Source organism: Syngnathoides biaculeatus, chromosome 15 (genome assembly GCF_019802595.1).
Source record: "Syngnathoides biaculeatus isolate LvHL_M chromosome 15, ASM1980259v1, whole genome shotgun sequence".
Lineage (NCBI taxonomy): Eukaryota > Metazoa > Chordata > Actinopteri > Syngnathiformes > Syngnathidae > Syngnathoides > Syngnathoides biaculeatus.
Window position 1 is genome coordinate 22672507 of NC_084654.1, and position 22376 is coordinate 22694882.

The 22376-nt window shown below is 44.0% G+C and overlaps 1 protein-coding gene across 6 annotated transcripts in view; it reads left to right on the forward strand.

Moving 5' to 3' along the window:
- The first annotated feature begins 317 nt into the window (after nucleotides 1–317).
- The window catches only part of LOC133513007 (guanine nucleotide-binding protein G(q) subunit alpha-like), a 30769-nt gene continuing 8710 nt past the window's right edge, over nucleotides 318–22376 (forward strand). The window contains exons 1-6 of one of the 6 annotated variants that reach the window (XM_061843192.1): nucleotides 318–615; nucleotides 706–1136; nucleotides 12390–12574; nucleotides 13825–13979; nucleotides 18742–18870; nucleotides 19930–20058. In XM_061843192.1, coding sequence (XP_061699176.1) covers nucleotides 1001–1136; nucleotides 12390–12574; nucleotides 13825–13979; nucleotides 18742–18870; nucleotides 19930–20058 — 734 coding nt within the window. In that variant the 5' untranslated portion in view covers nucleotides 318–615; nucleotides 706–1000. Of the gene's footprint in view, nucleotides 1137–12389; nucleotides 12575–13824; nucleotides 13980–18741; nucleotides 18871–19929; nucleotides 20059–22376 lie in introns of all 6 variants that reach the window. The other 5 variants (XM_061843193.1, XM_061843197.1, XM_061843191.1 and 2 more) reach the window with 5 other exon arrangements.

Sequence of the window (22376 nt, forward strand, 5' to 3'; positions counted from 1 at the left end):
GTCAACTACTGGAAGTTGGTCACCACGAGTTGTCTAATAGCTATTTCTGTTTACAGTAATAGTGAGGAATCTCTTTTCTGACTGTTACAGTCGAGATTTTGCCTGAGGACAACCAAGTGCATGTTTCATATTTTCAAGTGCGCGTGCTTCGGTTCCGGCCACCTCTCGCGTCCGATTGGTCTCCACGCAACCCTCCTCCTGTCACTCTCGCAGCGTCGCTCCCCCTCCTCCCTTGTGATGTATCGGGTCGGAGGAAGCAACTCACTGCCCACCTCATTTCGGGCTTCATTTAAAACCGGGGGTGGGAAGGGGGGGGGGACAACCTGTCAAAATGGCCCGCATCGGTGTGATGGGCGCCGCTATCGCTCGATCATAAAGGCGGAACCTCTTCTCGCCCTGCGGGTTCCAATCACTGCAGACTGCCCGCCCGACATTTTTTTTTTTTTTTGTTAGCCGAGATAAGGAAGGCGTCGTCGAGGGTGAACATTCCGAGTAGCCGCGGCGCCGTCCGTCCGTTTAGCTTCCACCCACTTCGGGCGTTAGCTTCATAGCATCGGCTCGAGCGCGTCGCTTTGCTTGGCTGCTCGATGTTCATGACGCCGCCGCTGTGTTACCGTAGGCAAAATTGACTATTTTTTATTTTAAATTATATATATTTTTTTAAAAACCTCGCTTCTTTTAACATTTTTTTTTTCAAACCACAAGAAACAGGCGAATTGAGCATCTCGCGGAGGAGCCTCCCCGCCCCTTTCCTCGTCCTCTCCCGTCTCCCTACCGGAGGAGACCCGGGACAACTTGGCAGCGAGGCCCCGAGCTATCTTTTCCCTTCCCCACACCCAGCGACCCTCCCCTCACGCCCCCCCCACCCCCGCCCTCACGTCCACGCGAGAGCCCGCAGCTCCTTCGCTGGGAAAAACCCCGTGTGTGTGTGCGTGTGTGTGTGTTTTTTTTTTTTTTTCCGGGTCCAGTTAGCGAGGCTGGCCGAACACAGCGAACGGGGATGACTCTGGAGTCCATGATGGCTTGTTGCCTGAGCGAGGAGGCGAAGGAGTCGAAGCGGATCAATGCCGAAATTGACAAGCAACTTCGCCGAGACAAGCGAGATTCCAGGCGGGAGCTGAAATTGCTTCTTCTCGGTGAGTGTCGGCTGTCGAATCACTGTCATGTGCGCTCTTTAAAGATAAAACAAAACAAAAATGTTTTCATTTGAATGGAAAACTGACCTCCTTGGGGCCTTCTTCTTTCCAATGCTTGCTAGCAAACGTGCTAGCTGGGGGAGGGAGCCAGGAGACAGTTGTGTTATTTCTATCTACAACGGATGCACGTTTCATGTTTGGAAGTGAACATTAGCCGCCGAGAAACACCCCCAAAAAAATTGACGTGTGCAAGAAGACAATGTAGATTTATGTCTGTGTGATTAGCGTGAGTGCATGTTGTGGCTGGGCAGCACCATTTGCACGTCCAAGTTATTAAAAAAAAAAAAAAAAAGAGCATCTGGCACCAACAGGCCACCACATGCTAGCTGATGTTATGGACTGCTAGCCCCCCACAGCTAACTATTTATCTCTTATGCTTTGTCACCAGACGCAACAATTAACCTACTGCTCCTCAGGTTCATCCTCCATCTCATTTTTTTTTTCCCCAACATGCAGCAGCACCGCAGAAATATGGTTTGAAAATATGCCACGCAGTTCTGAGATTCTGGGTTCAAATCTCAGCTCCCGTCTGCCTCTATTATAGCGTTTATGTGTTCCGTCCAAGTGCTCCAGTTTGCTCCCACATTCCAAAAACATCCATGGTTGGTTCGTAGGTGACTTAATTGTTCATTGGCGTGAATGGTTGTCATGCCATTTCCCCGGCGACCAGTCCTCTCATCGAGAGTCTCTTGGGACGGGGTCCAGCTCACCCGGCACCTTAATGAGGATAAGCGCTGTCGAAAACTCGTTTCAACTCTCCTATTAAGCGGGTCAAATTTATCCTCTGTGGGGTTTAAGTCTTGAGACTGATTCGACGAGCTTAAAATCTTCAAGTCTGCCTCACAGTTCTGAAGTTTGGGGTTTGAATCTTGGCACCGGTCTTCTTGAACGGACTTTGCATGTTCCCCTAGTACTGATTCATGCCAGTTTGATCTCAAGTGGGCCAAACTCGTCTCGATTAAGCAATAATCAAAAATTTTTTTTTTCCAGTGAAAATAATTGCAGTTGGAAACTATTCACATTTTATTATTTTATAAAATCTGGTTGCAAAACTTGCAATGGGAAATTTCTTAATGACAACTGCAATTTCAACAACATTATGATCAGTTTTCATTTGGCAATTAACAGCTCACAGTGGATCCATACACTGTACTGTATGTACCGTATGTAAAATAACATGAATCAAATTTCTTTTTTTAGTGTACATAAATTTACACACCCACCTGGTGATCTTTGCGTCCTCAACTAACTCATCACAACATCCAATTCAAAGAGGAACTTTTCAGAATGACGTTGCAGTTATCTGCCTGACTTAAATGTGAATACATATGTACAAGTTATGGAAGTACCTGGAAAAACAGTTCCTCCAAATCATCCTCTTTTGCACAAACTGTCGACGAATAATTTCCGAAACTGACTTGCTTAAATGTTTCTACCTTATCTATCTATCTTCTACCATAGATTTTCATTTTCAACTGGTACTGGCACAACATTTTGAATGTTGGCTTACTTTGCTCCTGAAATATGGATTATGTTAGCCTTCCGCGACTATAAAACTATAAAATGACGTCACTGGCCGGAAGTGCCGGTCAAACAAACCGTTCTTCAATTCTAAGTCGGTTGGAGACGACACAGAAATATGTCTCATAGCACGGCGCCCAGAGTCTTGTCCGATACCGTTGGATATATAGAAGGTGAAAATAAACGAAGGTACGTGGAAAAATTAGATCAACTCGGCATAGAGGATCCGGATTTAATGCCGAAGTTGATGTTTTCGCCGATAAGAAAGTGGACTGATAATTCGCTTCCACTTGTCTTGGACAACTGGATCCACACACGGATCTGGTTGAGGAAGCCGTCGAGATTTACACGGAAAAGTTTGAAAGCGTATAAAAGTCTGGACGCATACGAATACTTTGTTGCTGGATCTGTTCTCATCAGGAATAAATCCCACATAGTGACGGTTTCGGCGGCTCGTTGAACGCGGAAGTGTGTTCGGCGACACGTTGACCTTTGCCGGAATCCACTGATCTTTTCCGCTAGTATTCAATACAAATACCAATATTTAAATAAATGACCCCTGGTTTTCCACAAACGCGCATTCATTAACTATGATTGATAAAAATGTAAAAAAGAGGACTGAGTCGTCTCCACGGAATGTACACGGAAGCGATTGCGGCCACACTTAACCTTCGTAAACCTCTGCGACAGACAGTTATTTTTTTTTAATGCGCATATTTCTCAAATGAGCCAACTTGGCATTATAAATACTTTTTGGTAATTTGAGATTGAGAAGAATAATTCCTGCCTGAAATGAAACGATCGCTACACAGGCGTGTGTGTATTTCTGTCGGGCGCCGTCCATCACGTTTAATTGCCAGTCCATCCATATTTTCTGGTCTTTTCAGCCGGTACTTCGTACAATGATCTATTTGAATATCTGTCTCGTCTGTTGTGACAATCAACGGCACAACGTGTCTCGGGTATTGTGAATATTCTCCTCCAGTTCAATGTCGAGCAGCTCTGTTCGACCGGCAATATGGTGGCGTGAAAATGGCGATGTCACATGCACAAGCGCGATACAATATCTGATGTTTTCTTTATATTAGTTCATATCTTAAATGTAGTCATGACATCAAGCAGATTGACAGAGTGAAACAGTAAACATAAATGAAGGCAAAATAAATGTATTTGGTGTCTATAAGGACTTAGATATGAGTTGATCACATGGTGGTTTTGAACCCAAACTTGCTAAACTTGATTCGGACAATACATGATTTATAAGTACATTTATGAATACAAATATATCTAAGTACATACAAAACCTCCCCCAAAAAATTGCATATTGTCATCTTCGGTCGTGCTTGAAGGCATCTTGTCGGAAACATGACATTTTGTATATTTCAACTTCCCGTGAGTGATTTTTGTCCCGGTCCCCTCGCTAGAGGGCTTCGCCGTTTACCTCAGCCGGGAGGAAACGCTTTGAGCAGTTTTTCCAAATGCAGAAGTCGGATACGGATATAGCGTCTCCTTTTTGACATCTTGCAGGTGTAACGGTCTGCCTGAGGTGCCCTCAAAAGCTCCAAAGTGACGAATACACGGGGGCTTGTGAGCTGAGCCACTTGTATTTTTTTTTAATAAATGAAAAGCCTCCAGCAAAGGGTTGCTGCTGCTGCAGTTGTGCCCACAATCTGGTTGCCGGCGTTCACCATATCAGGTCATACTCGGAGCTTCCTGCTCGCACACGCCACTGGTTTGCCTGTACTTGGTCAAAACACACAAAAAAAAAAAAAAAAAAGTTTGGGGGGGTCAAAAAGCTTTGGCCTGGCTCCACAAACCGACCCAGGGATACTCAAGTCTGGAGATTCTGGAGTCTTTCTGCGGGATGTTAGGAGACAAGGTCCGATCAGTACCGTCTCGATTGTATTGGTGGTCTGTATTGATTTAATCGGCTTGGGCCCTTTTTTTTTTTTTTTTTTTGAGGAGGAGGCGGTCGAGAGTTGATCATGGGTTAGCCTCGAGATGTTTAGTGCTGACCTTCCCGTCTGGTGCCAAGCCATCTTTTTCTTGAGCATATATGGCAATAAGGACCTTCCAGGTCTGCTCCTCGCTCTCTATTTCCCTCCGTGTGCGTGCGCACTGCTGAGGTGTCAGTAACAATTTTTGGAGAGGGCTGGCACACCACCCAAAAGACTGCAAACCATTTCCAAGGATATAAATTGAGGCTTCAAAATCCCGACTGCTTGTCGCTGCTCTCAAATGCGGTGACTGTGTCCATTGATATCAGTTATGAGACGTCCGTACATCCATCCATTTTCTACCGCTTCTCTCGGTCGGGTCGAGGGGGGAAGTAGTTCCAGCAGGGATACCCAGACTTCCCTTGCCCCGCCCACTACTTCCTGCTCTCCCGGAGGGATCCCGAGGCGTTCCCAGGCCAGCCGAGAGACAAGGTCTCTCCGGCGTGTCCTGGGTCGTCCCCGGGGTCTCTTTCCGGTGGGACGTGCCCAGAACACCTCACCAGGGAGGCATCCGGATCAGATGCCCCAGCCACCTCATCTGGCTCCTCTCAATGCGGAAGAGCAGCGGCTCGCCACTGAGCCCCTCCCTGATGACTGAGCTTCTCACCCGTTCTCTAAGGGAGAGCTCGGACACCCTGCGGAGGAAACTCATTTCGGCTGCTTGTAACCGGGAAGTTTCCATGTCCCTAAAGCTGTTCTGTAGCCAGGAATCAGATCGCCAAGGTCCTGTCTTTAGTCACCACCAGCTCACTTCGCCCCTGACCCCTATGGTCCCTCTCACATGGGAAAGGGTACCCATGTTACCCTTTCGGGCTGTGCCCGGGCGGGCCCGACGACCAGGCGCTCGCCTTCGAGCCCCACCTCCAGGAGTTATGAGACGAAGATTTCTCAAAAAGTTACAGCCTGTCAAAATACCGAGTCTGGTTGGAATGGACACTTTAACCTGAGAACAGCGCACCGAGAATGTTGAAATTTGAATGATTGGTTCCGAAGGTTTCGGTGTCAGGGGGGAAAAATGCTTTCTTGTGGAACGTTTTTGTGCGATATCATCTCGAATATCTGGTCAAAAACACCTTGAAATCTGAACAAAGCAGTACAATTTAATTATTTCTTAACGTCTGGTGACAAAATTCAGTTAAAAATTAATTCGCAAAATACCTGGTCATCGATATCGTATTTAGCACTTACTAACATAGTTAATGAAAGTTGTTTAACTTATTTAGTTATTATTTATGTAATGCGTGACATTGGTTGCATGGCTACATGCTTTCAACAGGCCATGCAAGATGGCACAATTTTTTTTTCGTGTTTCTCTAAATGCCACTTGATGGATGTTTGCGTTTTCATAAATACTGTGTATTAATAAAAGGAAGCCATCCATCCATTTTCTTAGCTGCTTATCCTCACAAGGGTCGCAGGGAGTGCCGGCGCCTATCCCGGCTGTCAACGGGCAGGAGCCGGGGCAGGCCCTGAACTGGTTGCCAGCCAATCACAGGCCACATAGAAACAAACATTCACACCTACAGGCAATTTGGAATCTTTAATTAACCTGCTATGCAGGTTTCTGTTTTTTTTTTTTTTTTTTTTTTTTTTGGAATGTGTGAGGAAACTGGAGACCTAGAGTAGGGGTGTCTCACGAGCCACATTATCGTTAAAGCTTCCCTCAAAGGGCCGTTATGACTGAAACCATAAAAATCTTCATTCACTTCATCGTATTTACGTGTGAAATGTATGAACTAGATTTGGAATCAGAAATCAAGGGTAATGGGTTTTTCAACTACTGTTGATGTTAGATAACACAAAAATGCTTGTCATATCGCAACGTTTTCGTTTATGATTTGACAATTTGAAATTTTGCCACAGATTTGAACAAAAATCATGGAATCTGACACGCATGATTCGCTCTCGCGGGCCACATAAAATCATGTGCCGGGCCGGATCTGGCCCCCGGTTCTTGAGTTTGACACCTGAGACCTGGAGAAAACCCACACAGGCGCGGAGAGAACATGCAAACTCCCCACAGGCAGGGCTGGGATTTGAACATCAGCCCTCAGAACTGTGAGGCGGCTGTGCTCGCCAGTCAGTCGTCGTAGCAAAAGAAGATATGTGATCATTTTTAAAAGATCTGTAGTTCATAATTGGTATCTTCTTCTTGGGTTGTGTGTGTGTATGGAAATGAACAATATGTAAGGGTTAAAAAAAAAAAAAAAAAGAGGTTGTACATATCTATCACAGATGCGTAGAAATTGTTAAACGTGGGCACGTCTTTTTCCTCTAGAGGTTCAAGTTGAGTGAGCGTCCTTCCACTCGGAAAGAGGACCGTTGTGTCAGTTTTGCAACCCGACGTTTGGGTTAGTCAACAACGGCAACCTGCCACGAGCGCCGGAGCACTCGACCCAAACGCCGAGAAGATAAAATCGGTGCTCGGCACGCTTTTCCATTTTGCATCAGTCCATTTCGGATGAGCTCGGGTCCAGAGAAGCCTTTGGCGTTTCCCGTGTTTTGTTGATGGTGACGTTTTAACTTGCATTTGTAGATCTGATCCGATTCATGGAATATAGTGGCGGAATCATAATAATAAAAATAATGATTCTTTCATGATATTGATGTATCAATTTATTTTCCTACGATCCAACTGGATTGATCGCTGCTCAGCAAGTGAGCCGTCCGAACCAAAATATATCAAATTAAATCAGAAAAAGTAATCGATGAATTGTATGTATCTGTGCCAGGACATATTGAATTTACGCATGATAGGCTTAATATATGGAGTGTCATATTTTGAAATAAAACATTTCTAATTCCTTTTATTTCATATTTCTGTCAGCATGCAGCATTTTGCACAAGCTACTTTCATCTTTTTTCATTTCCATTTCCCCACATCGAGTCACTTCTTTCTGCACTTTTTTATTGATGTTTAAGACAGCTGTATGTCTGGTGGGTGGCAGATGAAAAGCTGGCGCGTGAAAAGTTATAAATAAGAATGGTATGTGTGACTCGTTGTATTCCCCTGTGCAAGAAGCCTTTAAAGCTAGTTAGCTTCGCTCGCTAGCCGCTAACAGAGAGAAGAGACGCGCTTGTGATCTGCTTTGCTCAGCAGAGATGAAGCAGATGGCTGAAGACTGTCGTGAATATGATTATTGTGTGAAAATGTGTACAGGAGAAATTGTGTTTATTGAATTTTTCCGTCGAAGAAATCTATTTAACTTTTTAAAGAACAGAAACCGAGTGTGAGGAAGAACTTTGTGGCACAAAAGAGGAGAATGAGAGACAATGTGGTTGGATGCTCCCAACCGGTAGTACCACAAATTTTGGGTTTCCAAGCTTGTTCAACCTCGCTGGACCTGCACAAAAAATGGTTGAATGGATAAACTCAATGTACAAAGTTGGTTGTTGTGAATGTATAACGCTTTCTGTGACTTTGTATTTTTGTTTTTAGTGTAAGCACTTTGAGTGGCAAGTGTTTATTTTGCATGAAAGGGCCATGGTCGTCAAGAACAAATGGTGCGGGCGTGGACCCAAATGCAGGACTTCGAGGCGGAGGCATAGTGTTCAATGTGGTTTATGACGGAAACTGGGACATGCACGGTATAGCAGTATTTGTATTTTCAGTATTTGATTGTCGTTGTTAAACGGCGGTTGACGTACCGAATGTGTCCACTAAATCGATTTCTTTCCCAGTGGAGTTGAAGTCAGAGTTCAGAATGTGATCTAGTCGACTGAGCGAGCTAGAGGTTCAGTTTCAAATGAAGCGAATGGCCGTCATTGTCGTGCTAAACTTTCACAATTGTTGATTGACAGCTGTGATGATGACGGACGTGGCATTATTGGGGTGGGTCTGAGGTTTTGGTTAGCCTGTGGTAAGGGTATACGGTACAAGAGCCTGTCTGCCGGGGCCGGGCCGGGCCGGGCCAGCGGCACAGTAAGGCAAGAAATAAAAAGCCCAGTAGTGAAAGCAGGACAGTTACGGAGAAAGCGTTGCAGCGAGATCTTGTGATCTTGGGGTTGGGGTGGGGGGGGGGGGGTCACGAGAAGTAAATCAGACTAAAAGCTGGCAATGTGAAGCGTCCTTCATTCACCAACGGGACAAAAGCGCTCATCACCGTCGTGCCGCTTTTATGAGGTGAGGTCCGGCGGAGTTGTGGTTCAGATAAACAACGACGGCTGTGTGCCGTGCAGCGTCGGTGTCTGAAAATGTACGAGAATAATGTTGTCTTTTTTTATTCATACAATTGAGTTTTGCTGACTGGAAATGGATACAGTTTACAAGTGGCTGTGAGAGTGCAAGATCTTGAAAGATGAATTAAAGACAAATATATATATTTTTTTCCTTTTCAACATATATTGAAACAGTACAGTAAACTTTGCCCGATTCGTGAATTGCTTTTCACGCTCAGGCCTTGTAATTGTTGGTGGAAAAAAGTGTGGTGGAACCTCTTTTTTCGGGATTAATCTATTTTAAAATGTCAGACTAAACGATTTGTATGAAACCCAAATCAATATTTCCTGTAGGAACTAATGTATCTCCAATTAATCCGTTCCAGATACCCCAAATTATTAACAAAAATCAATACATGTAGTTTACCACACAGAAAGCCACGTGAAATAAGCATGCCATAATTGACGGATAAATGAAATAACTTTTTTTTGTTGTTTTTTTTTCCAAATTGTTGAAAAATGAATATGAATAAATATGGTTCAAATGTATTGGCTTAAAAACAAACCTAGCCTTTCCTTCTCTTTCTCTAACACCCAAAGATTCTACCCAATAAATGATAAATGATATATGTATCATCAGTCAAAAACATACTAAAATGGCTAATACTGAAGTTGTAATTATTTTTTGGGGGGATTGCAAAGCGGTGACATGAATTTAATGGTGGGGGTGGCTTGAAAAAATGGTTTATAAGCGGGAAAAAAAAAATAAATCCCAGGAGGCGCAGGTAGCAAAACTGTTGAATGTCTGAGATTTAATTTTAAGACCTCGCCGCGCAGCTTTCTGGGAATCTTCTCGTCTTTTTCAAAGATTGTATCTGACGTTAATCCCTCGTCCATTTTTTTCTTCTCTCCAAAATTGGAGATCTCCTCGGAAAAGAAGACAAGGGGAAGTTTTCGTAACGCCAATTAAGGGGTATAATCAAGCATCATTTTTTAGTTAGTAAGCACTTAAAACTGTCCTCACCCCCCGCAATCCAAAGAAGGTCCCTTTGAAGTGGAAACTGAAGAGCACAGAGGGAGATTGCGCTTCCTTTCTCGCCATTACGTTTACTGCTACAAAAGAGGAATGAAAAGGGAGCGGGGAAATAAAACTACAGAAATGGCAAAAAAAAAATAAAAAACAAGGGAAACAGTACGAGTTGTCATGGTGACAGAAATATGGGCGCACTTCAAAAACCTTGAATGTAGGCGGTGCTGAGGTAAGTGTCTTTTTGATATAATATCCGTGTGCCGGATCACTCTTAAGAGTCCCGCCGTAATAGTGAGATCATGACCCGAGTATGGGGGTCCCCAAAAAAAGACCCCAAAGAGGACGGATGTCACTGGGAAGCACTTCGAAGACTTTTATTTCAACGCCAGAGATTGTGCTTCGGTATAAATGTTGTTGAAAATGAGCTTTTTTTTTTTTTCTTCTGGTGACAGCTTTAAATCCTTCGCCGGGGTCACCACGAGAGGCCCGAAAGGAATTCAAAGCCCCCCACCCCCCACCTCGTTGTCACATGTCTGTGCAGGTGGAATATAGGCCAGATTAATTATCGCCATTAAATTAGTTCTTCTTCCTGCCGCTTAGAAATAATTTTTTTTCTGCTCACATTTCTAGCAGCGGTTGCAACCAATTCAATCAATCAGGTTTGAGTCTCAGAAGAGCGATTTCATAGTTACGGATTGAGTTGCAATCATAAATGACAATTGTAAAATATTTTCATCGAGTTGGAAGAATTTAGGCGGCACGATGGATCAGCTGGAAAGCGGTGGCCTCACAGTGCAGAGGTCCCGGGTTCAATCCCGGACCCGCCTGTGTTGAGTTTGCATGTTCTAACTGTGCCTGCGTTGGTTTTCTTCAGGCACTCCGGTTTCCTACCACATCCCAAAAACATGCAACATTAATTGGACGACCAGTTCAGGGTGTACGCCGCCTCCTGCCATTGATACCTGGGATAGGCTCTACCATTCCCCGCGACCCCTTGTGAGGATAAGTGGCAAAGAAAATGGATGGATTGACTTCAAAACTAGGTCGGGACTGACGTTCTGTCTTGAAATAAACAAGTTCTGCCCAGATACATGTTTGCACCGGTGGAGCTATTGTTTCACCCGGACATTTATTGCAGACGGACGAAATGTCGGGCCACCGATAAATGTTGCCAAAAACCGAAGAAGAGCGTCCGTGAGTGATTTTTATAAACACTATTAGATGTGCTATGCACAAATCATTGAACACTCTAAATTGCCTCTTGGTGTGATTGTGTGTGTGCCCCACCTCCTGCCTGTTGACACCTGGGATAGGCTCCAGGACTCCCGCGACCCTTGTGAGCATAATCAGCTAAGAAAATGGACGGAAGAATTTATCAATTGTGACTTCCGCAAGCCATCTTTTAAGTAACAACATTCAAGAATCATATAAGTAGACAATAAAGGAGAAGGAAACCAAGTTTTGGTTAGCGGGAATATTTGCCCTCACTAGTAGTCTAAACACGATCTACTCATTAATGTTGCATTTGTGGAATAAGAATTGCATATAACTTTTCACCTATCCCAGGGTTTGCTCAATATTAAAGAAGGTTTGGGTTTAAAATGTCATGAAATCGATCCGTAGTTCGTTCTGCCGGTTATCGCAGCATACCCGGGAAGCCCGCCATCATGATTTCCAGGCATGGTCACGTGACGTTCGCAACGCATACGCTAGCGGACTTGTGACGCTAAATTTCATCCGACGGCAAAAGGCGATATTGCCTACCATTGAAAATTGATGAATCTATTGTTTTAATTTTTATTCATAAACAAATAAAGAATTCCGTGTTTTGACTAATAGGGGCACATACAACAGATTTTTAGCACCCAAAATGTTTGTTTCCTTCCCCTTTAACCACTGCACTATTAAAATGAAGAACAGTAAAACACTCCAACCTAGTTCATGGCAAATGTTTAAAATTGCATTATATGGCGTAGACTAAAATGTCCAACTTGAGTCACTGAGACTTTTTAAATATGCCCTCTTATGCTAGATAGACGCTGTAAATTATGTTTTGATTGGTTCTAACGGGTGCCTGTGAGTATTTTGAGTAAGCGAACAGGTTTGTGTAACGTGAGAGGAAGCAGCAAGAACATGCAAACTCCACAAAGGAAGGCTGGAACGGACATTTGAGTCCCAAATTGCAGAACGGGGGGCCGATATTAACCACTTGATCAATGTGCTGCTAAATGGGGCTAGTTGTGTAACCCTTTAGCTAATGAGGTCAAAAAAAAAAAATTAAAATGGCATATTTGAATTTGCTTCCTTGTTTTTGACACTGTTTTCAGTTGCCCAAATATTTCAAATCAAATATTGACGTCCGAGCAGATGGCGCAAGTGTTTTTTTTTTTTTTTTTTTTTTTTTTTTTTTTTTTTTTCCTTGTCTTGTCTTTGAATCCATTGAGGTCAGACAACGCGCACAAACTGTTTTGTGTCCATGCATCGCAGGCACAGGGGAAAGCGGCAAGAGCACCTTCATCAAGCAGATGAGGATTATCCACGGTGCCGGTTACTCAGACGAGGACAAGCGAGGCTTCGTCAGACTGGTTTACCAAAACATCTTCACCTCCATGCAGGCCATGATCCGAGCCACGGAGAACCTAAAGATCCCCTACAAATACGAACAGAATCGGGTAAGAAGTGTGGACGCCCCCCCCTCCCCCTTCCCTCCACAATGCAGTTGTTTTAATGATAGTCTATTATTGAGCAATGGCAGCTCTCAATTCTGGCCCCCAGAGAACTTCTAATTGAGGACTGATTGTTACCTCCTGGGATCCACGGTGGATGTAGTCCACGGGAAAGAAAAGTTTGCTCATCACCTTGATGCCAAAGTTTCATTTTCTCCACTGGTGTGATTCTGTTACCTACAGAACAGGAAACGGAACCTGAAATGACAGTGAAGGGTAGTACAATTCATTACATATCCATCCATCCATCCATTCTCTAAACTGCTTATCCTCAGTAGAGTCGTGGGTGTGCTGGACCCGATCCCATCTGACTTTGGGCGAGAGGCAGGGTACACCCTGACTTGGTCACCAACAGGGCACATATACTGGAGATCGGGTCGTGGGAGAAGTAGCTTCAGCGGGGATACCCAGACTTCCCTTTCCCGGGCCACTTCTTCCAGCTCTTCCGGAGGGATCCCGAGGCGTTCCCAGGCCAGCCGAGAGACATGGTCTCTCCAGCGTGTCCTCGGTCTTCCCCGGGGTCTCTTAACGGTGGGACGTGCCCGGAACACCTCACCGGGGAGGAGTCCGGAAGCCATCCGGATCAGATGCCCCAGCCACCTCATCTGGCTCCTCTCAATGCGGAGGAGCAGCGGCTCGACTGCGAGCCCCTCCTGAATGACCGAGCCTCTCACCCGTTCTCTAAGGGAGAGCCCGGCCACCCTGCGGACGGAACTCATTTCGGCCGCTTGTATCCGGGATCTTGTTCTTTCAGTCACGACCCGCAGCTCGTGCCCGTAGGTGAGGGTCGGTAGGTTGGGTAGGTACCTACCATGTTTTTGTAATGTGAAAGGAAATAGGAGTACTTGGATAAAACCCATGCAGGGACAGGTTTGCCATCCAAAGCGCACACAGAAATTTGACCCCACGACCTTTGAACTCTGAGGCGGATGTGGTTATCAGTGTGTGTGGAAACAATTACCAATAAAACCCTCCAATGTAACTGTCACTCATTAAAAAATGTTTCTCTGCTTGCATCAAGCCCGTTCGATGCCGAGAGCCAATTTAAGAGTGTCATTCAGAAAACATTAAGGTGGGGGCCATAAAATAACGTCTCGTGGGCCGCAAATGGCCCACAGTCCGCCTGTTTTGAGACCACTGGTTCACGTTCCAACTTTCCATTTCCATTGTCTTGTTATCTCCCCTTTTCTGTGTAGTCTAACGCCATGCTGGTGAAAGAAGTGGACATTGAGAAGATTAACGGCTTCGAGCAGCCCTACATTGCAGCCATCAAATGCTTGTGGTCCGACCCGGGGATCCAGGAGGCCTACGACCGCCGTCGAGAGTACCAACTCTCTGATTCCACTAAATAGTACGTTGCCCCGACCGTCAGTGCTGTGTCGGTTTAGACGAGGGAAAGACTTTTTTTTTTTTTTTTTCGGGTGGGATTTAGAAGGGATGAGATATTTTGTTTCCTCATTACCTCTCGAGTTTGCTGCATTTGAGATTTTCGTTTAGCGTATTTCCGCAAATATCCACGTTTTTATTTTAACAGCAAAATGTCAAAAACCGAGGCGGACTGGGCAGAACTAATAAGCCACGGGACTCTGCCCCACCATAAACATCGTCACCCCACAATGTTGTGTTTCAATTTGTCAGCGCGGTAATCTGCATTGAACAGGAAGTACCCGCATGGCCTAAAATCGTCTTTAACGCTGTGCTGACGAGCAGACTAAGGCTCACACTGGGCACACTGTAAATATTCAACAGTCCATGTCTTGTTAAAAACGTGGCATTCGGTGATCAGTTTTTTTTTTTTTTTTTTCTACGAGGGCTGACGTTTTTCCAGGGTAACCGGGATCACTGTTTGCCTCCCGCAAGCTAGCACACGCGGACATATCCGCCTTTTCAAAATAGAGGCAACATATTTGTATCATGTGCAGAGAATAAATGCTGTACTTGTTCCAATTAAACACACATAAAGGGCCTGCAACACAATCGTTATTTTCCAATAATTGAAATTGAAAGTCGTTGTTTACAGTTATACTTGATGTCAGTGAATGGCGCTATTGTAAACAAAGACCCTTTTGTTTTTCATGGTTATTCCATCAATGCGTCGAGCCACCCCAATGTAATGCCAGCTTGACGAGTACACAGTACTTTGAAATAGCGCCAGTATCAAGCCGATACCCGGTACTGGTACTTGCTCATCCCTCCTCATGAAACAGAAAATAGCCCGACACGCTCGGTCGGGAAGGGGAAAAGTCAGGGGCAAAAAAAATGTCGAGTCTCGCTGCAAGTAATTGATAACCCATCCGAAAAGTTCAAAACTACGGGAATTAATAATTTAAAATGGAGCCAAAAATAAACGGATAGATGACTTGAATTAGGTGGGGCGGGGAGCACCTGAAGTCCGGCCGCGCGCGGATATGCTGCGGCGACCCTTCGTACCTTACAACGTCCACTCAGGCTAAACTTAGCTTCTCCCTGATGTACAAAGATTGTCTCATGTATCACTTTAACATACTTCCAAAATACCAATTCCTATGTAGATGGGGGTAAAAGTGAATAGATTAGTTTTTCAAAAAATAAGCAAAAAAAAAAAAAAGAATCTGCAGGCTACTACTGCTGTATTTGAGGAAATACGGTTGCTGTTTTTGATGGTTTTTTTTTTTTTTTTTGGAGTGTTAAATCTTACTGATGGTTTATCTGGTTTTCTGCTCTTACATGACATTTGATAGAACCTTGGGCAAAGTGGTGCACTTTCTAATAGCAACGTGACAAGTGGCCAAGTGGAATTTTTCTGAAGAAAAAAAAAAAATATATATATATAGAATGATCACTGAAATATGCCTCAAATCTCCCGTTCTGTTTTCTGAACCATTTATATTCACTCGATTCAGTGGCGTCCCAGCTGATATCGGCGAGAGGCTGCGTAGACCCTGAGGTGGTCACCGGCCAATCACAGGGCACATATAGATCACCAGCTATTATCATCCATAACAAATTCGTTTAGTGAAAAAACAAAGTAAGTGAGTTAATCTATTGATTACACTGCTGTCCTCACAAATAATGTTCCATTTTTGCTTTTGAAGTTGACTCTTAAGGAGAAGGGACGTTTAAAATGTCACTGTAATTTAGACCCTTCGACTTGGCGGACCCCTCGAAATTGGTGGATATTTTTAACCAAGGCTGCACGATATTTCGTCATCATCATGATGTACCTTCTGCGATGTTGGTGTAGTGTATTATGCAGTGAATCAACTGTAAAATTAAATTTAGCCCACAGAAAACGTTTATCGGGGGAATTTTATTTAGGGGTCTTCAAACACTTTTGAAATAGAACACAGACATTAAAAACAGAATAGATTTAGAGAGAGAGTGCAAGAGCAATGGATTAAAAAACAAACAAACCTCAAGTTAATAACATACAGTACAAAAAATGTCTATACATCCCGAAAAGACTACCTGTGCTATCAATTGCCTTAACTGGTTTTGCACAATAATAAACTCGTTTTTTACATGTTCAAAATGAGGAAATCTGAGTTGAACTGGTTCATTATTGGAGCGTAGAAATTGAACTTTCGGAGCACTGATCCTGTATTATTTCATCACGCAAAATGTATGTCAAGTTTAAAATGAAAAAATATGTACATATTTTTTGTAATATCGTGCAAGGCTATTTTTAACTGAAACTATTCAGGCAATCGAAGAAGGGAGAAATAATGAATAATGCTTTATTCTTATTTGAAGTCACAGACTTGCCATTTTGGGAAAATCTTGTCACATTGCTATTTGGCGTGCCCCCCTTGGCTGTAAAAATGTATTCCAGGTTGAAAGTCTGTTTGCATGAAGATTGTACAAAGCAGTGTTTCCCAACCTTTAATGAGCCAAGGAAGATATTTACAGTGTAAAAAAAAAAAAAAATAAAATAAAAAAAAAATCTCACGACACAGCATTAAAAAAAATGTGGTTGGGAATCGCTGGTACCAAGAACGAGAAGATTGCATTATGGTATACAGTGCTGTTAAAAAAAATATTGGAACCCTTCTGAAATTCTTATATTTTTGCATAGTTTCCTCTCGCTCATGTTTAACATCATCAAAGAAATGTAAATATCAAACCCATAACTCAAGTGAACTTTAAATGCCGTTTTTAAATAGGGATTTAATTTAGTGGGCGTGGGGGGGGGGGTGTTCCATTACCAGACACTATGGGGAAAAGTAATTACCCGCTTGTTAATTGTTAATGTGACAGCGATCTCACCCAAGCCTCATTTCCTCCAGATCTATTCAATCAAGAAATCACCGAAGCAGAATATCTAAAAAAAATAAAAATAAATAAAGGTACAACAAAAATACACACTGCAGAGAAATTCCTGAACAATCCAGAAATAGTCTTACTCTGGAAAGCGTTACAAAAGCCATTTCTAATTCCTACTTCAGACTGCAATGATTTTTGCCCAGATATTAGCCCCGTCATTGGCTCGGGCCAATTTTCCTGCTCTGGCCCAACACATTTCGTATGAAAAGACAAAACTTCTTGTCGTCTTATTGATAATTCACAACCAGTTATTTTCTATCAATTATTTACATACATGTACATGTATTCATGTTCAGAAATCAATATTTATTGACGTTTTAGACCAGGAGTCGACAGAACGCTGGGATGTTTCCTTGGAACTGTTCGTGTGAGCACGAGATTGCGAGGCTACGTCACATTTGGATGTTCTGCTTGTGAGCCGTATGGTATTACAAGCATGCTCACATACCTCAAACGATCCTTTAACGGACGTCTTATGCCGAGCATTAGTTATGACCAGCACACATTTTTCCTTATCTTGTGTCCCCCATTTCCTTATTCCTCCACCCCACTGCCCCCCACACACAAAATACATTAGTCCAGTGAGTTGTTGTCATCACCCTGGTAACAAGTTGACCGCTGATAGATTTTCTAGTTCCACCTCTCCAACAGTGTTTGATTGTAAAAGACGGGATGTGGTTGTATTGGAGAACTGTACATGTTCTTTTCTTTCGATGGCAGTGGCCGGACATAGTGCAATCCTGAAAGACCAAATTTGTCTTGTAGTCTGATCCAGGCATAAAAGTTTTCGAACTCTAGCGGAACAAAGAGATTATCACGTTATCCTCACATGGAGAAAACCTGGAACAGTAGTATACATTCCCAGGAGTCGCCAGCCTACGAAGATTGCCCCAAGAGAACTCCAAATGATTCATTCAGGAGTCCACAAAGGAATTCTGGGCATCGTCCAAAGAACTGCCGGCCTCCCTTGCCACTTATGACACAAGAGTAAGGAAGAGACAGTGCAAACGTTGATTGACACCTGAATAATTTTGAGAGAATATTATATGGACTGACAAGATGAAAATCGAGGTTTTTTACAGGTGTGTGTAGTTGCATCTGCCCTGAATGTACCACAGCATTTCGGAAAAAGGCAATCATGATGATGGTCTTGGGCTGCTTTGCTCCTTTAGGGCCTGGACAATTTGCCGTGATCGATGGAACCATGAATTCTATTCTTTAAAAGAAAATCCTTAAGGTGAATGTTCAACCACGAGTTCCTGACCCCAAGCTGAAGTGCACTTGAGTTCGGCAGCTTGAAAACTGTTAAAACACACCAGCAAGTCATCTTCTGATATGCTTGAGAAAGCTCCATGAAGGTCTTGGAATGGCCCAGGCCCAAACTTGAATCCGATTGAAATGCGGTGACATAACCTTGAAAAGGCTGTTCGTGCTTGAAAACCCTCCCTTTTTGCTGAATTCAAACAATTCTGCGAGGAAGAGTGGGCCAAAATATCTTCGCAGAGATGTGAAGGACTCCTTGCCAATTTTAGAAAACACTTGATTTCAGTTGTTGCTGCTAAAGATGGCCAAACCAATCATTAGTTTTAGGTAGCCATTTCATTTTAACCCAGAACCAGATCGCTTGGACTTGTTTTTCCACATTTTAAAAACGGCAGTTTTCAATTCAGGTAAGTTATATTTCTCTATTTACGTGTTTGATCTTAAAGTAGAGATACTATGCAAAAATATAAGAATCTGAGAGGCGGGGTAATACTTTTTCTCAACACTGTACGTGTTTGCTATTATCCACATGTACTGTATATCTCCAGTTATCTTAGCGATTTAGACCGTGTGACGGCCGGCGGCTACGTCCCCACGCAGCAGGACGTGCTCAGGGTCCGTGTTCCCACCACGGGCATAATAGAGTACCCCTTTGATCTGGAGAATGTCATCTTCAGGTACCCCGATGTGATACCAGGACTGCAGCGTCACCACCGCTTGGCAAATTCACTGATGGATGGAAGCTAAACATTCAATTACGGCCTCAATTGGAATAACAAGACGTGGCACCAACCAGAAAACGGCGAAACCAGTTGTTTAGCCTGTCCAGATGTCAGTGGTTTGCGTAACGTTGTGTTGAAGTTCTGCCCACAAGGTCCAAAACCAAAGGCTGCACTGAGGCTTGAGATGGGCCACCTCATCCCTGATGCAGAAGGCTTGCAATGATCTCAAAGTTAAGGATTCTTCAGGAAACTGTATTAACAGGGTTCCTGTCATCCTTGACTTTGGCAATTGTCCGGAACCTTCTTCATCAGCTTCAGAGTGCTGACTTTCTTCCTGCTTTTGTCATTGACACCACCATCGCTGTCGGCAACCGAATTCACAAAGTCAAACGAGCTGAAGATGGTCAACTACAGTGGGGTGCACAGAAAACTGATTCGTGACCAGTAAACAACCGCGGTCAATTCTACGACGAACAGATTTTGTTTGTTCAGTCTCGATGATCCGTTTCAAGCACTTCCCGCACCACAGGATGAGCACTCACTCTAGATCTTTTTTTTTTTTTCAGCAATTAGTTTCCAAAAACGTCACATTTAAAAATAAGTGCTGAAAACCTGTAAAAAGCGAGAACAATTTACTATTCTTAGCATCCTTTGCTGACGTCGATCGGCGTGGGCGGTAAAAGCTCAATTTTGTCACCGATTGTCAGTTTGTGTGTACCCTCCTTTACTCTGAATGCCCAAGTTTGAGGCTATCAAGGTTCACGTCTCTCAAACGGTGTTGGTGGATCAGTGACACTAATCCCCTTTATGTTTTCAATCTGAGCGCTGGCCTTTTTCCTGCGACGCTTCCTTGATGGGATCTAGCCACACTTCCACACTTGGCAGGGGGTTGCTTTTATTGCCTGTCATGCTTTATGTAACTGTTTTCCTGTCTTTCTTTTGTGTGTCTGTCTGTGTGTGTGTGTGTGCTTGTGCGTCTGTCTGTTTTTGTTCTTCGCCCGGCTCACCCTGTAGCTATCTTTCCGATCTGGATCGCATTGCAGATCCCAGCTATCTTCCCACTCAGCAGGATGTGCTCAGGGTGCGCATCCCCACCACGGGCATCATAGAATACCCGTTCGACTTGCAGAGCATCATTTTCAGGTAGAAAGATGGCAGGCTCTCATGTTTCATTTGTCTTTTATTGTACTGACGCCATTAACTCATTGTCCAGTAAACCATGTCTCAATGTCCCTCCCTCGCGTCCTTTTACCCTCTGCCGTGTACTACTACTGTACAACCGAAAGCGAGCACGTAGTCCTACATGCCGGTGCCCAATTGTCGTAAATGGGTCACCTCCTCATCGCCTCTTTTCCTTTATGGCTGGCATAAGAAACCAGGTCGTCCTCTCCGCGTTGGAGGAATACGCTATTTTTGGGCAAGCGGGTCCTGCGGGGCCTCAAATGGCCCCAGATCTCAGTGGGCCGCAACGGACTGGGCCAGCACCAGAGGGCAGCCTTGTGCCGTCCAAACCTAGCGTAGACCGCGCTTCACCTGGCCACCAGGCGCAAGCGCCTTTGCGTCTGAATTGCGAGATTAGTCCACTCCGCCGGTGTCATTTGTATCGCCGCTTGACAAGGACGTGCAATAGGTGTGAAGGATTCAGGTGAATGACTTCTCAAATGAAGACTTAATGAAACTGGGACCTGAAATTCCCCCAAGATTGACAGGCGACCTCATCAAGGAAAACGGCTCTGGAGGATTTGCACAACTCTTAATCGGTGTTTCAGATCACTGAGCTGTTTATGAATGGCTCAGCTGGAGACGAGATGGAAAGTGCGCCTGACTGTCCAAATGACTTTCAATAAAAAACGCTTTCTCGAAAGAAGTTAAGTTAAAAATGAGAAGGGGATAACCTTTTTTTTAAAACTTAAAATATGATTAAGTGGGGCAGCACGTTGTAGCTGTAGGGTCTTGTGTTGGCCTCACATTTATGAGGTCCCGGGTTCAGTCCCGGCCTGTGTGGAGTTTGCATGTTCTCCCCGCGCCTGCGTGGCTTTTCTCCGGGTGGGCACTCCGGTTCCCTCCCACATCCCTAAAACATGCAACATTAATTGAACACTCTAAATTCCCGCTAGGTGTGATTGTGAGTGCGACTGTTGTCTGTCTCCATGTGCCTTGCGATTGGCGGACAACCAATTCAGGGTGTACCCCGCCTCCTGCCCGATGACAGCTGGGATAGGCTCCAGCCCTCCTTCGACCCTTGTGAGGATAAGCGGCTAAGAAAATGACATACCGTAATTCCTGACCTACAGAAAGCACCTGGTTATAAGCCTCTGTATACAGAAAGGGTTTAACGTTAGCACGGCGTTAGAGCGGCGCTAGCGTTAAACTCTGTGTATCAAGGCTTACAACCAGGCACGCTAACGCTAGCCCCGCACCACCGCAAAAACCGCAGGGTTGAAAGCGTGTGGAAAGAAGACGCGGCTTGTAGGCCGGAAATTATGGTAGTTATATAGATGCATAGATATTGACATAGTTGTGCAACACAAACCATCAAAAATGTGTCATTTAAGTAAGATACACGTTCAGCTAGTAGTAGCTTTAATATACATTAACAACAAAGATTAACGTCTTTATTATGGCAATAACTCAAATTTGCATGTTGCAATGAATTGTGGGAACTGTGTGTTTTTACCGTCATTATGCTAGCGGCTACTCCAAACTGCAGCATTGCACCTTTGTGTTGTCTGCATAAAAAAAAAAATACCTGTGAATAAAATGAGTATTAGACTCTTGTTGTATTGTCCAAAGATTGGAAATGACACCCATAAGGACAGCAACATCAAAATTGAACTATGATAATTTTATTATCGTATGGACCGTCAATCTATAAGGCCTACTACACCAGCAAATAGTCAGTTCCGTCCATCCAATTTTCATTTTCAAGACAAATGCAGTCATAATACATGCAATGTACGTATCTGTTTACCATGGTTACCTTCATGGCGTTTGGCACGAAAACTGATTTATTTTTTTTTCTTTTGCCAGATAGTCCGACCGGTCCATTACCGTGTTCCCGCCGAACCAAATGGACTCGTTTGATTAAAACGGAGCGCGGTGTGCGAGTGTGAAAGCAGTTGGCTGATTGTTGTCTGCATGATTATGAGGTGACATAGCAGCGGGCCTGCTGCGAAAGTGACTTGTCACATCATCAGAGGTGGCGCATTTATCATCGTTTCTGCCTTTGACTTTCTTTTCCGGCTGTGTTTTCGAGAGGGTTCTCCAAGTGACGTTCTCGTCATTTAGAGTTTAAAAATAAACAAAAGAAATCCAATGCATTCTCGCTCACCTTCTGTCCCGAAAACATAAATCACAACTTCTAGAGACTTTTCACTTTGCAAGAAGTGGGTGACAGATGAATGAATGCCTTTCAGGAAAAACCTTCACTCCCCCCCCCCCCCCCATCCCCAAACTGGACG